This window comes from Lepisma saccharinum, chromosome 11 (genome assembly GCF_977018435.1).
Source record: "Lepisma saccharinum chromosome 11, izLepSacc3.1, whole genome shotgun sequence".
Classification (NCBI taxonomy): Eukaryota; Metazoa; Arthropoda; class Insecta; order Zygentoma; family Lepismatidae; genus Lepisma; species Lepisma saccharinum.
In genome coordinates this window covers 54,023,054-54,036,154 of record NC_139239.1, presented here as the reverse complement: position 1 = coordinate 54,036,154, position 13,101 = coordinate 54,023,054, and the positions used below count along the sequence as shown (strand labels likewise).

Genomic DNA, 13,101 nt, shown 5'->3' with positions numbered 1-13,101 from the left:
TAATTTTACGTTCTTTGAACATTTTTTCTCTGTCTAAAGTTCACAGTTTAAGAGGTCAAAGATAAAGTGTTCCCCTGCGCTTAGCACCACGCCATGAAGGCGTATAGCGGGTGTGGGGGTAACGCCCCACACTGTCTTGAACCGGTCGTGAGTGGGGGTGATGTGATCAGCATAACGCCCCTGACCGCCTTTACCCCCCAGGGTTTCCTCCAGGTACCCATGTTATTCGACGCTGGGTGGGCGCCGGGGCCGCTTCCATCGTTAGAAAAGTTCCCGGATTTGAACCGGCCGGGATCGAACCCGGAACCTCTAAGCATGGCGGTCAGACGCGTTACCGACTTAGTCACCGCGGCCACACTTGTTTAAGAGTAAATTCTAAAATATTTACGACTCCGAAAAATTGATAAAATGATTTTTTAAGTGTACGGAGCGCTAATATATAAACAAAATGTAATAATTTTTACAATAGAGTGGAAGCCTTTATTGAGAGGAACAATTTTAAGAGAAAGGCATACATCTACGACAAATAGTTCTCACTCAACAATATTTTTGTACGAGCAAATACATAAAACGAACATGACCAACTATTTCTCTAAAATTATGGCAAATCCGCAACAAGATGTAATGGTAATTTCTTGCGAATGTGCAGGAGATTCTGTCTAAGCAGATCCCAACCTGTTTGTTATATTGAATCTCCATCTCTAATCATCAATTTGATAATTTGAAGGCTTGTGATTTATTCATTTCCCCTCGAGTCTGAAGTAGAGTTCGTAGGTATCGTACCAGATCCGAAGTTGTGTGGAGATGTTCAATTTTTTTTAATAATTCATAATTTTACAGGTTACTCTTATGAAATTAATTCTTATAAATACTAGTACAAATGTTACTATAAGCCTTACAATGCTCTACATTTATTAATCTCTCTATGCAACTGTCACCCCCCCTGTAATTTCTTGTTAACATCACATTCAAATTCGGAGGCGATGTAATACCTACCTTTCTGTGCACCTGTTTTTCAACTTCTTGTTTTAGACTGATTTCAACTTCTTCCCCAATTACTTGAACGTACTTACATTATTTTTTAGATAACCATCCAGTTCCCTAAAAAGGATTTCGTCGTTTCATTGAGAAGAAAACGGAAGGTGCTTAATGGAGTAGAAAAAGTTGCCCTTTCAATGCAATTCACAGGCTGTTCTGACGTCATCGATGTTCCACAGGTGGCATTGGTCACAGCAGTGTCAACCTTGTTTCGTCTTTATTTCTGTTACGAAATCCCCTTAGTTAGAGCATGACGTACAATGTAACCTTCAAGATAAGTTACAATCGGAAATGCATTTAATTCAATTGCCTTACATGTTAGTAAAGAACTCGATTTCGAAGGCTTCTGGCGAAGAGACAGATTGAGATAATGAGAATAAAAGAGAAATACATTGTTTTCTACAAGGGTGAAAATATAGGATGGGTCCATCTAGGTGACGTCGCATAGAGAATACTAGTATTATGTAATTAAGTTTCCGACGTATTAATTAAAATCGAATTTTCATGATTAAATTATCGTTTTGAAATTGTACTTCTGATCCCTTTGGATATTTTGTCACAATCTTCGATATTTCCAATCCTTATCTAAATTTTTCTTCTCAAATCCTGTTTTCCATCACTTGATTCAGTTCTTTGTTTCGTATCTAATGTACCATTTCTGTTCTGTTTCGTAGGTGATGGTAGCCGGTGCTGGGTGGCGTGTGTTGGCTTATCCTCAGGGTGCTGTGTACCAGACGAATCCGTATTACGCACAGGCTGCACCAACGTACCAATACGACGGCACCGGAGATGAGGGACACGCATGGGGTGTCATAGCAGTGAGGAGTCCTTCGTACAGATCTGTGGAGGATTCAGCATCAGAGGGTTCTCAAGCCACTTACAGAAAGATGGACCCCGGCAGAGGGGAGAGGCAACAAGTGCTTGCAAGCAACGTACAGTCTGCGCACGTCAGCGCCCAAGAGAACACGTACGCACCGCAGTTCCCAAGCTCCAATCGCGCCGAGACGAAGAGACGCGTGGATTCCTACGGGAACGTTCCCGGTTTGGTGCTCGGCGGTGTCAACGTGCACCAGCAGTCGTCGACGCCCTTCACGAGCTCCAGGCACGACATCGAGCCAGCCACGTTGAGGGTTCCGTCGCAAACCACCAACGGCAACCACCAAGCGTCCTCGAACTCCACGGTCGCCGCGTCGAGAGGACAGATGGTGTCGTCGACTCGACACTCTTCCTTCCAGCCCGTGTTCGTCAGCTCCGCGAGAGAGCAGGAGCATCCGAAGAGATCGACTGCGGGTTCGTCCTCTGGTTACAGACCCGAGAAGCGTCCAGACAGCGACTCCAGCATCGTGTTCCCCGACAGTCGACGCTTTGTCCCCCAAGTGGGCGAGGACGGACCTTGCTGTGCCAACGGTAGCACGTTTTGCACGGATATTACCAATTATCCAAGGTAGGTCAACTTCAGGGCAAGTATTCAACTGCACTAGAAATTGATTAAAAACTGTTTTATTCCACTGTACAACGTGAGAATGTTTTATGGAATTTTTCTGCAATTTTAGGTTATTTACAACAACAAATTTGAATGATATCAGACCTCAAAGATCACCCAAGACTAATTTGTAGTGTAACATTAACAGCAATAAAACTAAATATAGATATGTGTGCATGATAAAAGTCCTTCCGTGTTGATATGGAACATAACACTGCCTCAATTAGTATAGAAGTTGTTGAGTATATGTATTAAGCATGTGTACATTCAAGAAAAACAAAGTGACATAGGTAGAATTCAATTGCTTAAATCTAACCTGTTTTTAGATGCTTAGGAAAAAGGAAGAAACATTACTACATCAGCGCCATCTTTGTGCTAGTATGAAATCATAAATTTAAGGCTGTAAAATTAAAATTAATGACAGCTGTTCTGTATATTATCAATGTTTATAACTCATAGACAGATAAGTCAATATGCAACGTGCATGCAAAAACAGCTAAGAAACCGTAAGAGCTTTCGCGCTTTCTTTATTTTTAGTAATGCCGTATAAATGTACCTGGTCTTTGATATCATTTTCGGATGGATAATGAACATATCCACTACAAATACGTACGATTAATATTGATGAAGTAAACCGTTCATATGTAAATTTTAAAAACGCACTATGTTGAATTTTTATTTCTCACACTGTCAGAGTATGTGTCCGCAGGATATGTTATCCAAACATTCTGTCTCTTGGCAACATCTGCGACTGCGCCAAAGTAATAGCAAGGGGAACACCAGCAAACGAAAAACTACATAAATAAATGTTGTTTTAGCACAAATGTGCATTTTTGTATAGTATTTAGTGATATATCCCGCCCCGCCTTTCCCACACTCATTTCTCTTGTGTTGTCACTTGTCACTGAACAAAATCATATTCAATTGTCACAAATGTTGTACAACTATCATTTCTGTTGACTGTTTCATAGACTACACTTCAATTTCACCTAGTTATCACTCATCCTCAGTGTACCCAAAGTAACAATTCCCCCTAAAATTGGCAACCAAAAAAAATTAACAATAAAATCACTTTTATTCATTCCGCTTATCTTTCGTAAAAAAGCGACCAGCACACCAGCCAATATTTCAATGTTGTCATTGTGTGTTAAGTTAGAAATTCTCAACTCTAACCTTGAACAATCTCGTTGCAGCAACTACGTGCAGAACGTGCTCAAACTTGACGACAAGTTCTCCAAGGAACTCCTGGACGAAGATTTTGTAAGTATGTTGATTTGGCATTTACTTTCGTTGCTGTGACGCATCAGTTTATTTCCAATTTAATGTCGGTTATCTCACGTGTATATGCCTCAGTATGAGCACTATAATGTTTCAATCCTAACACTTATCAGCGTAGCACCCTCTATAATCCATTATTGGTTATTCTATCTTCTTGCATAAAAAAATACAGTAATTAGTTGAATTGGGAATTACAGGGTAGTTCTGAAGGAGTATTTGCCTTTTGGTTGTACCCCAATTAGAATTGTTTCAATTTATTCAGACTACAACAAACTGGAATCTAAATACGAACTTCCTACTTGGATGTTAAGCAAAATCATTGTGTATGAACGTGTTGGTACATTGCCTTGTAGCTTTATGAGAAAACAGTTTGATTAATAAACTTTTCCCATTTTAGGTTGACACGATTTCAAGAAGAATCCTGGATCCAGGAGAATCAGAACTTTGCCCATCTGAGGTAATACACTAATTTTGGTAAACCTACATTATTATGTCGTAAACCCTCACCTTAAATTTCAAGAAAGGGATGTAAAAAACACATCTCTGGGCAGGTTACATTAGTTTAACCTCTACCATCAATCTATGCAGACAAAAGACTGAACTTCCTGAACTTTTTCAAGGCATTACCCCTTCCCCCCTCATAAAAAAATCCACAGCTCCTTCTGTTATATATGGATAGAGTGAACAATAAAAATATAATTCGTAATAGTAAGTAACACAGGTAGACTGTCACCGTCAAACAGAAGGAAGGCCCTAGGAGTCAATTAATGTGGAACAAATAATCTAACAGGGCAATTGATCAGTGGCGTGCCTTGGGAGGATCATTGGTAGTTTATCCCCTTTTTCCTCATCTTCACCTAGCATTCCTACAAATAATGAATGGTAAAGCATAGAATAGATATAGCCTTAATCCCTTTCCTCTTTCTGGCATGCCATTGTGGTAAACAGTGTGGTATTTGACAAATTTTCAGTAGGAGAGGGGGCGAGGATTCCCAGTAACTTCTCTTGAAGTATCGGGATATTATATAAATTGAATATATAGTTTCTCCTCCAAGTACCAAAAGTTATCAATCAGCGAGAGGAATTCTCACTCTGGATGTAAATACAGACATCTCAGTAATTCTAACAATAAACAAAAAACTAAAGCATTAATCACTTTAAAAACTTGTTTCGGTATTGAAAACGATTTATTGGAGTTTTTTGCTTACGTTTCGCAATCGTATATAAACGAAGCATAGTACAAGCAACATCTAATCTCCACAAGTAACACCACTGTCCGGAATCGAGTAAATCACGAATAATGTGCGTTAGACATGTCCGAATCTACCAGCAGCCAAATTTACGTAAGTGTTCTCCAATAGCAGAAACAAATTTTGTCATTGACCTTCCGGACCACGATCCTACCTCTCGTCATCACCTCATTGTCATCTCCATTATTTACGTACCAGCTGCAATACAAAACGTTAGGCTCTATAAAAAGAAGAACGTACTTACCTTGTTTTGTTGCCGTTAACAGCTGTAAGAAATTGCCCGTTGTTGGGTGTTTTGCATTATGCAGTCTCACGTGTTAGAAATTAGGTACCTCTATTCTCAACACGATGTCGTCCCACAACAGAGTGATGCTTTCTTTCACCTGGGGTTATGAACTGTGTCAGCCTTGGAAGTTCATTGATGTTGCTAGGTTTCCACAATCTATAGATTAAAAGATCCCGAAATCAGTAATAATAATAATAACAGTATTAGTAAGTGCAAGTTTTACAGTAATACGAAGCAAGATATGGAAGAATTAGTACTTGGCATTTACGGAAATCTAATAAGTTGAATTTTTCTCATAACTTTTCCAAGATAGAGACATTCTATCAGTTATTATGAATAAAGCGGATCGATATGAAAGTAATTTCTGCTACCCTAAAATTTTGTCGATGAAATCTTTGTTTGCTACTAATGTTTGTGTTTTTAACATACAATGTTAATTGGACGTTATCCTTTGGGTAGTGTGTCTACTAGAGAGCAACTCTTCTCTCATATTCTAGAGAACAATTTCTTTCTGCCGCTGTTGGTATCGAATCTACGACAGACATGTGAGTTTACTACAGATTTGGTGCGCTGCCCACTTACTCCACGGCACCTGTCGTAGCTCGATTCACACAGAGACAGAAATAAATTATTCACCACAAGAAGTAAAGAGAAAAGAAGTACTTTCTTGAAACGCAGTGTTTACATAGGTGTGAGCAGTAGAAACAAACAATGGATAGTGTTGTTAACATTGCATTCTAATAAAGAATCATTGTTGTTAACATTCATAGAATTACTGTCTGTCATTTCTGTAATGACTTTGCCCTCTGCAGTGTACAACAGGACTGAACCAGGCTACACCAACCTTCCTAAGGAAATAACTTTTAAGATTTAATTCAACCTTAACTATGAATTCACAATATATACGAGTTTACAAACAATATTGTCCTGCAGTGTAATGTTCAAGTGCATTACATGACTAATATAATCAATGACACTTGTTTTCTCCTTTATTTTAGGAACTAGTCATTTACCCCAAAGTAGCCCAGAATCATGACGATAAGTGGTTGTTCGTTGTCAACCAGGGTGACTACAAGCAAGGAGTCAGAATTGAAAAGTGTTTGTAAGTATTTAAGTTCAGACAGGAGTGTTAGTTCTTAGAGTAAATTACACCTTTACTTCATTCGAAGCACACAATCCAAACCTATAAATGAAGTTCTTAATCCGTGATTGTACTAGGTGATTTTGATGACTAATTATTATTATTATTACTAGCATATTATCATTATTATTTGAATGCAAGTATGAATGCAACATCAAATTTTACCCATTACAGCCAAATTGTTACTCTGTATATATTGTGCATACATTTGTGCAAAACCGTACGTACAGTACAACTATCCTAATTTTTAAAGTGCTATGTCTTTATGAAACAAAGTAACCTCACTGTAAAACTGCCAAGTCAATTGCAAATTTCAATTTTGTGTCTGGGCCTTCCTGATGGCGAAGTGGTAGCGTCGTCGCCTTGTAATCAAGGGATCCCGGGTTCGATACCCGGTAGAGGCACATGGTGGTTCGGATCCCACTTTAAACTGTAGATCCAGTCCCGATTAGCCTTACTGTGCATAAAGTGGACTTAAAACACCAACTCGAATCAAATCAATTTTGTGTCTGAAAAAGATTCAAACTCTCTACTATTAGAACTATTGACATTTCAAGTTGTGAATGCATGCCTTAAGTGACCTGAGTTCTTCCTAAACGTTTGGTAACATACTCACTTGTCATAAGAATTGCAGGAAATGGCTCCTGTTCAAGTATCTTGCCAGTAATTGTAATTATGAGATTAGAGAATATAAAACGTCCTGTACCACAGTCGCAGACTTCGGTGGGGCAAAGCACTTTGAGCCCCGCCTGAAATTTCTTATGACAATCTTGCCCCCCCCCCCCCACCTCCAGAAATATATGTAGTTCTGCTGTGCCTTTTACGTAGAACAATTTAATTATCCCAGGAGGAGACACATTACATTTGCGCCAAATGGGTGTTGGGGGAAGTGATAGGCCTGTATCTTCCAATAGCATATTCTCCCATGTTATTTGGTTTACCACCGACAAAACAACTTTTTTCATGTAAGCAGAAAATGCCGAAAAATTTGAAGTTGTCGGACTTCTGTTTTTTTTTTCACTTGCATGCCTGCATTGGTATTTTATTCGTATTATATCTACTTAATTATATAATAAATATGTATTAATATAGAATAAATAAGAATGGTTGGGGTAAACCAGGTCAAATTTTCAGAATACACCACTGATATCTCCTAACAATCTCCATGGTCATGCTATTGAATCAAGTTTCAATGATCCTATATTTCTTCATATTCTGCTGTAAAAACTACAATACACATGCTAAAAGTGTGAAACTACTAATGAATATATATATCTCTCAAAGGCCTTGAAGAAGCAAAATACCCCTTAGTCTAGTTCAAGTCAGAATTTCTTCCTCTAACTCAGCTGCAGGAAAAATCTTAACATGGCATTCCAAAACCTGCTTTGTGACATGAGGAAATGTCAGTAAAACCAAATGAGTGTGCTTAGAGATAAATCACCAACGACCAACAGATAAAGCAGGTGCGTCATTTTTAAACAATTTAGTGGAAACAGCTGCATATATGCAGCAGCTGCTAATCTCAAAGCAAAGCAAAACCAAATTTCTATCTCTTACCTTTGAGATCGTGCATTGTTCCCGCTTGAGACAACAGGAGATTGACAAGCCTTGAAGGTCATCTGGGGAATTATCTTCTTTTCCCTTGTTCTTAATGAAGGTCGTGTTCATTACGCAAGTTTCTTGTAAATTCTGGACCGCGCTGGGAAACTGCAAGACGTCAATGCTAAGAGTCAATGTTTGCTGGAGAAACAACATTTTATGTAATTTCAGACTTTGCAAACATGTATCTTTGCTTAAGGGGTTTGGTGAATTAAATATTTTGCTTTTTCCCGAGAGGATGCCATTGCTGAATTCAGGTGCAAAACGAAGGGACTGCACTTTTTGCTTTTGCGAGACAAAAATATTACAACTACTATTATTAAAACAGAATAAAACATTAAATTAATATAAACCAACATAATGCATAATTTATATTCTCATATAAATAGTTTTTCCAAATATTTAATATTGGACTGAATTTTCAGTTTCTATCTTTATAAATGCAGTTATCGTTCTGGTACAAATTTAACTGTATCATAGGCGCATAACTTGGCAAGTGGGCTCTTGCCCCCCTGCACTTTCCAGGTTTATTAAAATTTACAAGTTAAAGGATGTCAGGAGCAATGCAATAAAGAGTAATATTTGTTATTTCGCAGACGTTACAGTTAGGCTATTTAGCAAATAATCCTGGACGCTATTTTTATGAGATGGAAAACTTTTCGAGTCATTTTCCCCAAAGTCAAGCCCCAGGTATCATTTTGCCCCCTCAAAATTAGCCCCCAAGTCTAATCATGCCCCTCAAAATTAGGCCTAAAGTTTGATTCTGACCTCTCAAAATTAGGCCCAAGTTACGCCCGTGGACTGTATAGTTTAGAAATAAAAAAATGTTTCCATTAAGTTTCTCCACACACACAAACAAAAAGTCAGTGTTCGGAAAGTTACTTTTTAAAATGTAACTAGTTACAGTTGCTTGCTTAAAAAAGTAACAGTTACTCATTTTATAAAGTAACTCAGTTACAGTTACCTGTGATTCAGAAGTAACTGCAAGTCACACTTGCAGTTTCTGTTAGAAATTTTCTTGCAAACAAATTACACAACTCGATCATTAATTGTAGTAAAATAATTTGTGAAGACTTACATGTGTTTTCCTTATGCTGCAGGTACACAAGTCTTAACATCTAACATACCGGTTTCTCTCAATCGCTGCTATGTGTGTGTGTGTGTGTGTACTTTTTGTCCCCTAGAGGGATCCAGGGAGTACCTCGGCAATTTGGGGGTCGAACATTTCCTTGTTAGGAGTAGTCACTTAACTTCAAACGAAGCTTTGTACATTTTTTTAATATGGGTCATAAAGTAACTGTTACTTGTAACTAGTTACTTCCAAGCACTGTAAAAAAAAGTCATGTCAGAGACTCAGAATATAAGTGATGTTTACGCTAAGAACACGGTAATTAAAAATATACATAATTTGATTAACATAGTGAATAAAATACAGGGTGATTCAAAAGTCGCGCGACATAGGACAACTCCGTTATTTGTGCAGATACCGAACAAACGATAGAGGGCGTAAGTGTAAGAAATACGTTGTTGGAAATCATGAACGTAATTGTTGCAACAGCAGATGGACCATTTATTAGTCTTGTTATTAGTTATTGCTGCACAGAAAAATTCAACATTACGGTCATGATTTAAAACGTATTTTCCAACAATTTTGTTCTTGTTTCCTGCACACAATGAAAATAATACAAATGCAACATTACTGTCATGATTTCAAACATATGTCCAACAATTTTGCCCTCTATCGTTTTTTCGGTATCTGCACAAATAACGGAGTTGTCCTATGTCGCGCGACTTTTGAATCACCCTGTATATCATGTGATGTTTGTTTCACTCCTGTTACTTGTCCCACAGGAAGGAAAACAACATATGCAAGTTCACAGAGAGCTTCCCGCTGGGATACAAGACGGTCTGCAAGCAGAAGTACATTTACAGGAGGATGGTGGCCTTAAACAGCGACGGGAAGCCATACTCTGATTTCTTCAGGATACCATCCTGCTGCGCCTGCCACGTGAGGTCTGATCTAGGATTCAGGATAGAGGCGGACATCACGCCTAGACCCAGGACTCTCAATTGTGGCTGAAAATTCAAGATTCGTGACTGATATAAGCATTAACACAAAAGAGACTCGTTGTCTCGTAAGTCAAACATGTGTCCGTGCAATTGCTACTTAGATGGAACACTTGATTGGTGAGATTTTACCCCTCCCTCCAGAAGCATTTGGGGAAAATCAAACTTGGACGCCATTTTCAGATGGCGCCACAATCGCTTGAAATGAATCGTGCAGGAGTTCTGACTTGTGTGAATTCGTGACTTCAAAGTTGATGATTATTGATCGGACAGGTCACACACGCTGACAATTTTCATTCACTATTCTTGATAGTCCAACAGACAGAGTATACTTCATGACTATAGGACATAAAACCGTAAAATAAAATAAAAATCCAAATTTTAATGTGTGTAGAAACCGGATAATTACAAAATAAAACATTCTTGAAAGTGTTACCAACACATACAGTTTTGTAGAACTTCAGTTCTAACTTCTAAAGATTAACTTTAAAAAGTTATTCATGCACAAGTGTCAACACATTCAGCACTTTAAAATGTACATAGTTTCTACAATGAAATAATTTTATTAAAGTTCAAAGACATTTTCTATTAACTTGGCAAAATTCTGCAACAAATGTATATTTTTCGTATATTATTTTGGCAGAATTGTGTACATAAATTACTATAAATGTACTCTGAATTAACAGCGACATATTTACTTGTTAATATATTAAAAATAAAAGCATATGTAAATATAAACATGTAATATACGCGTAATTGTGACTATGTGGAAAACAAAATAAGCAATTTATAAAGCTTAAACGAATGCAGACAATTTTATAATAAAACTAGTCCCGAAAAATGCAATCGTGGTATTAAGCATTTATGTATTCTTGCAAGAGATGTTTGTTTTTTGAGCGGATAATGGTACACATTAGCAAGCAATGTGATTATTACATTAATTGTATCTTTGTAGATAATTAATGTGAACATCAGCTGCAAATGGATTCGTGCCCGTGTGGGCATGTATGTGTGTGTGTGTTGAAACTATAGACTTTGTCATATTTTTATCACTGTATTCATGTGTTACAATTTTTCATGTTTGTACGTATTGTCTTATTTGTTTCTGTATGGAAGAAATGTTGTAAATACTGCATCTTAGTATAACTAAATACATGTGTTTTAGAAAATCACTGTCAAGTCTTAATTTTAGAAAACATTAGTATAATAATTTTGCTACTTCCCAATAGATATGTCCCAATTACTACATTAGTGGCTTGATTAAACTAATAGTCTTCTGCTTTTCATTTTCCTCTTTGTGCTCTTAGGCGTTGAAGTCCTCAGCCATCACCTACATATTTTCTATCTTGAGACAATCTCTTAACTAACAATTCGGCCTTCCCTCTTTTAGTAACCATCTCTGACAGATATTATTCCAATTCTATTCTAGGTGTTTTTTCTTTCCTACCTCTTCACCTCACTTCCAGTATTTGCTTTGGTTTTCCCTTTCTTCCCTTCTACTAAGATGACCATACCAACCTAATGTTCTTCTCTACTATCTCATCAACTGATTTTATTTAGAGCTATTCTCATTTTAGAATTTCTAACACTATCTCCTCTAGTTATTCCTATCACTCCTCTGAGATATTTCATCTCTGTTGTTGTTACTCTACTTTTGGAGCGTAAATCCTTAATTTAGACTTATCCTGTATCTCCTTAGTATTTCCACTACTATTGTGTTGCTTATTCGCTAATATATTTGGTTTCCTTTTACAGCTGTGTTATTTATTTCTTCTTCTACTTTTCCGTTTTTGTAGTCATTGTTTGAAGATAGTCAAATCTGTTCACTTCTTCTTTCTCCTCATCTTGTCATTTGACTTCTAACCTTTCTTCATTTCCTTGTTTTGAAATACAAATGCTGAAAATCTCTTAAAGCACTTTCTTATTCAATCTTTGTAATTAAAGTTTTGCTCTTTTATGTTATTTGGATTGATAATTCTGTAATCATTATATGAATTTATCCTATGTCTTGCTGAATAATCTTTAAGTAAAGATTAAGTAATTTTATCAAAATTTATTTCATTATTTTTTAAGTAGCAGTTCCAGTTTTCTGTAATTCCTAGCTTTTATTAGATACATTATGGCATATCGTTTTCACTATTACTTGTTTTTAATTATTTTATTTTAGGTATTAACCATTATGCCGGAAACATTCATATTTTAAAGACAGTTCATTTGCTGTCAGCAAATTACTAAGGGAACACGGACAACGGGAACAATGTAAAAAAATATAATAGATTCTAAAGTGTTCAAGCTTATCCATAGGTATTTTGCCATAGAGAAAGTACAATAGTTGGAAACATTAATACAATAAATAAATGGTCCCACGAGCTTTCAAAATTCCCAAAATGAAATTTTTAATTAGTAAGTCTCAAAATGTACTCTTTATGACTAACATTTTCTCCCAATTTCAAAAGTTTCCTTGACGGACATGTGTGAGAGTTACTTAAACAATAGAACAACTATACACTCCAGCATACTAATAGTATGAAATGTAAAATATATAGGGTGGCCCAAAAAAGGTAACTGAATTGTAGAACGGTTCTACATTTCGGTTACCTTTTTTGGGCCACCCTGTATATAAACAGTTGTGCCGAATATTGACTCCTCATTTACTTTTATTCTTCGAATTGCAGCAGGATGGACAAATACAAACATCTATGTCTTAGTCAGGAATTGAACCCTGGAATCCCAGCGTCGTAGCAAGTCGACTGCCGCACTGACCACTGCGGCTCTAGACGTCTGGTACTACAACCGACAACAATAATAATTCAAATGATTGATTGAAGTTTCAGCACTTTAAATACCTCTTCTTTCGAGTAGGACTCATCTCCAGGAAGGTATCAATTTCGAGACAAGCCCTGGCACCTACCGACCTGTTGGGTGAGAATGAGTCAAGGCAAGGACTTTAACTATACTT

The 13,101-nt window shown here is 37.1% G+C and overlaps 1 protein-coding gene across 1 annotated transcript in view; it reads left to right on the top strand.

Moving 5' to 3' along the window:
• Positions 1 to 11,287, top strand: part of LOC145994807 (uncharacterized) — a 49,099-nt gene extending 37,812 nt beyond the window's left edge. Inside the window, exons 2-6 of the mRNA XM_083131114.1 lie at positions 1,713 to 2,482; positions 3,715 to 3,781; positions 4,197 to 4,256; positions 6,334 to 6,437; positions 9,927 to 11,287. Coding sequence (XP_082987240.1) covers positions 1,713 to 2,482; positions 3,715 to 3,781; positions 4,197 to 4,256; positions 6,334 to 6,437; positions 9,927 to 10,155 — 1,230 coding nt within the window. The 3' untranslated portion in view covers positions 10,156 to 11,287. The remainder of the gene's footprint in view (positions 1 to 1,712; positions 2,483 to 3,714; positions 3,782 to 4,196; positions 4,257 to 6,333; positions 6,438 to 9,926) is intronic.
• The last annotated feature ends 1,814 nt before the right edge of the window (positions 11,288 to 13,101 follow it).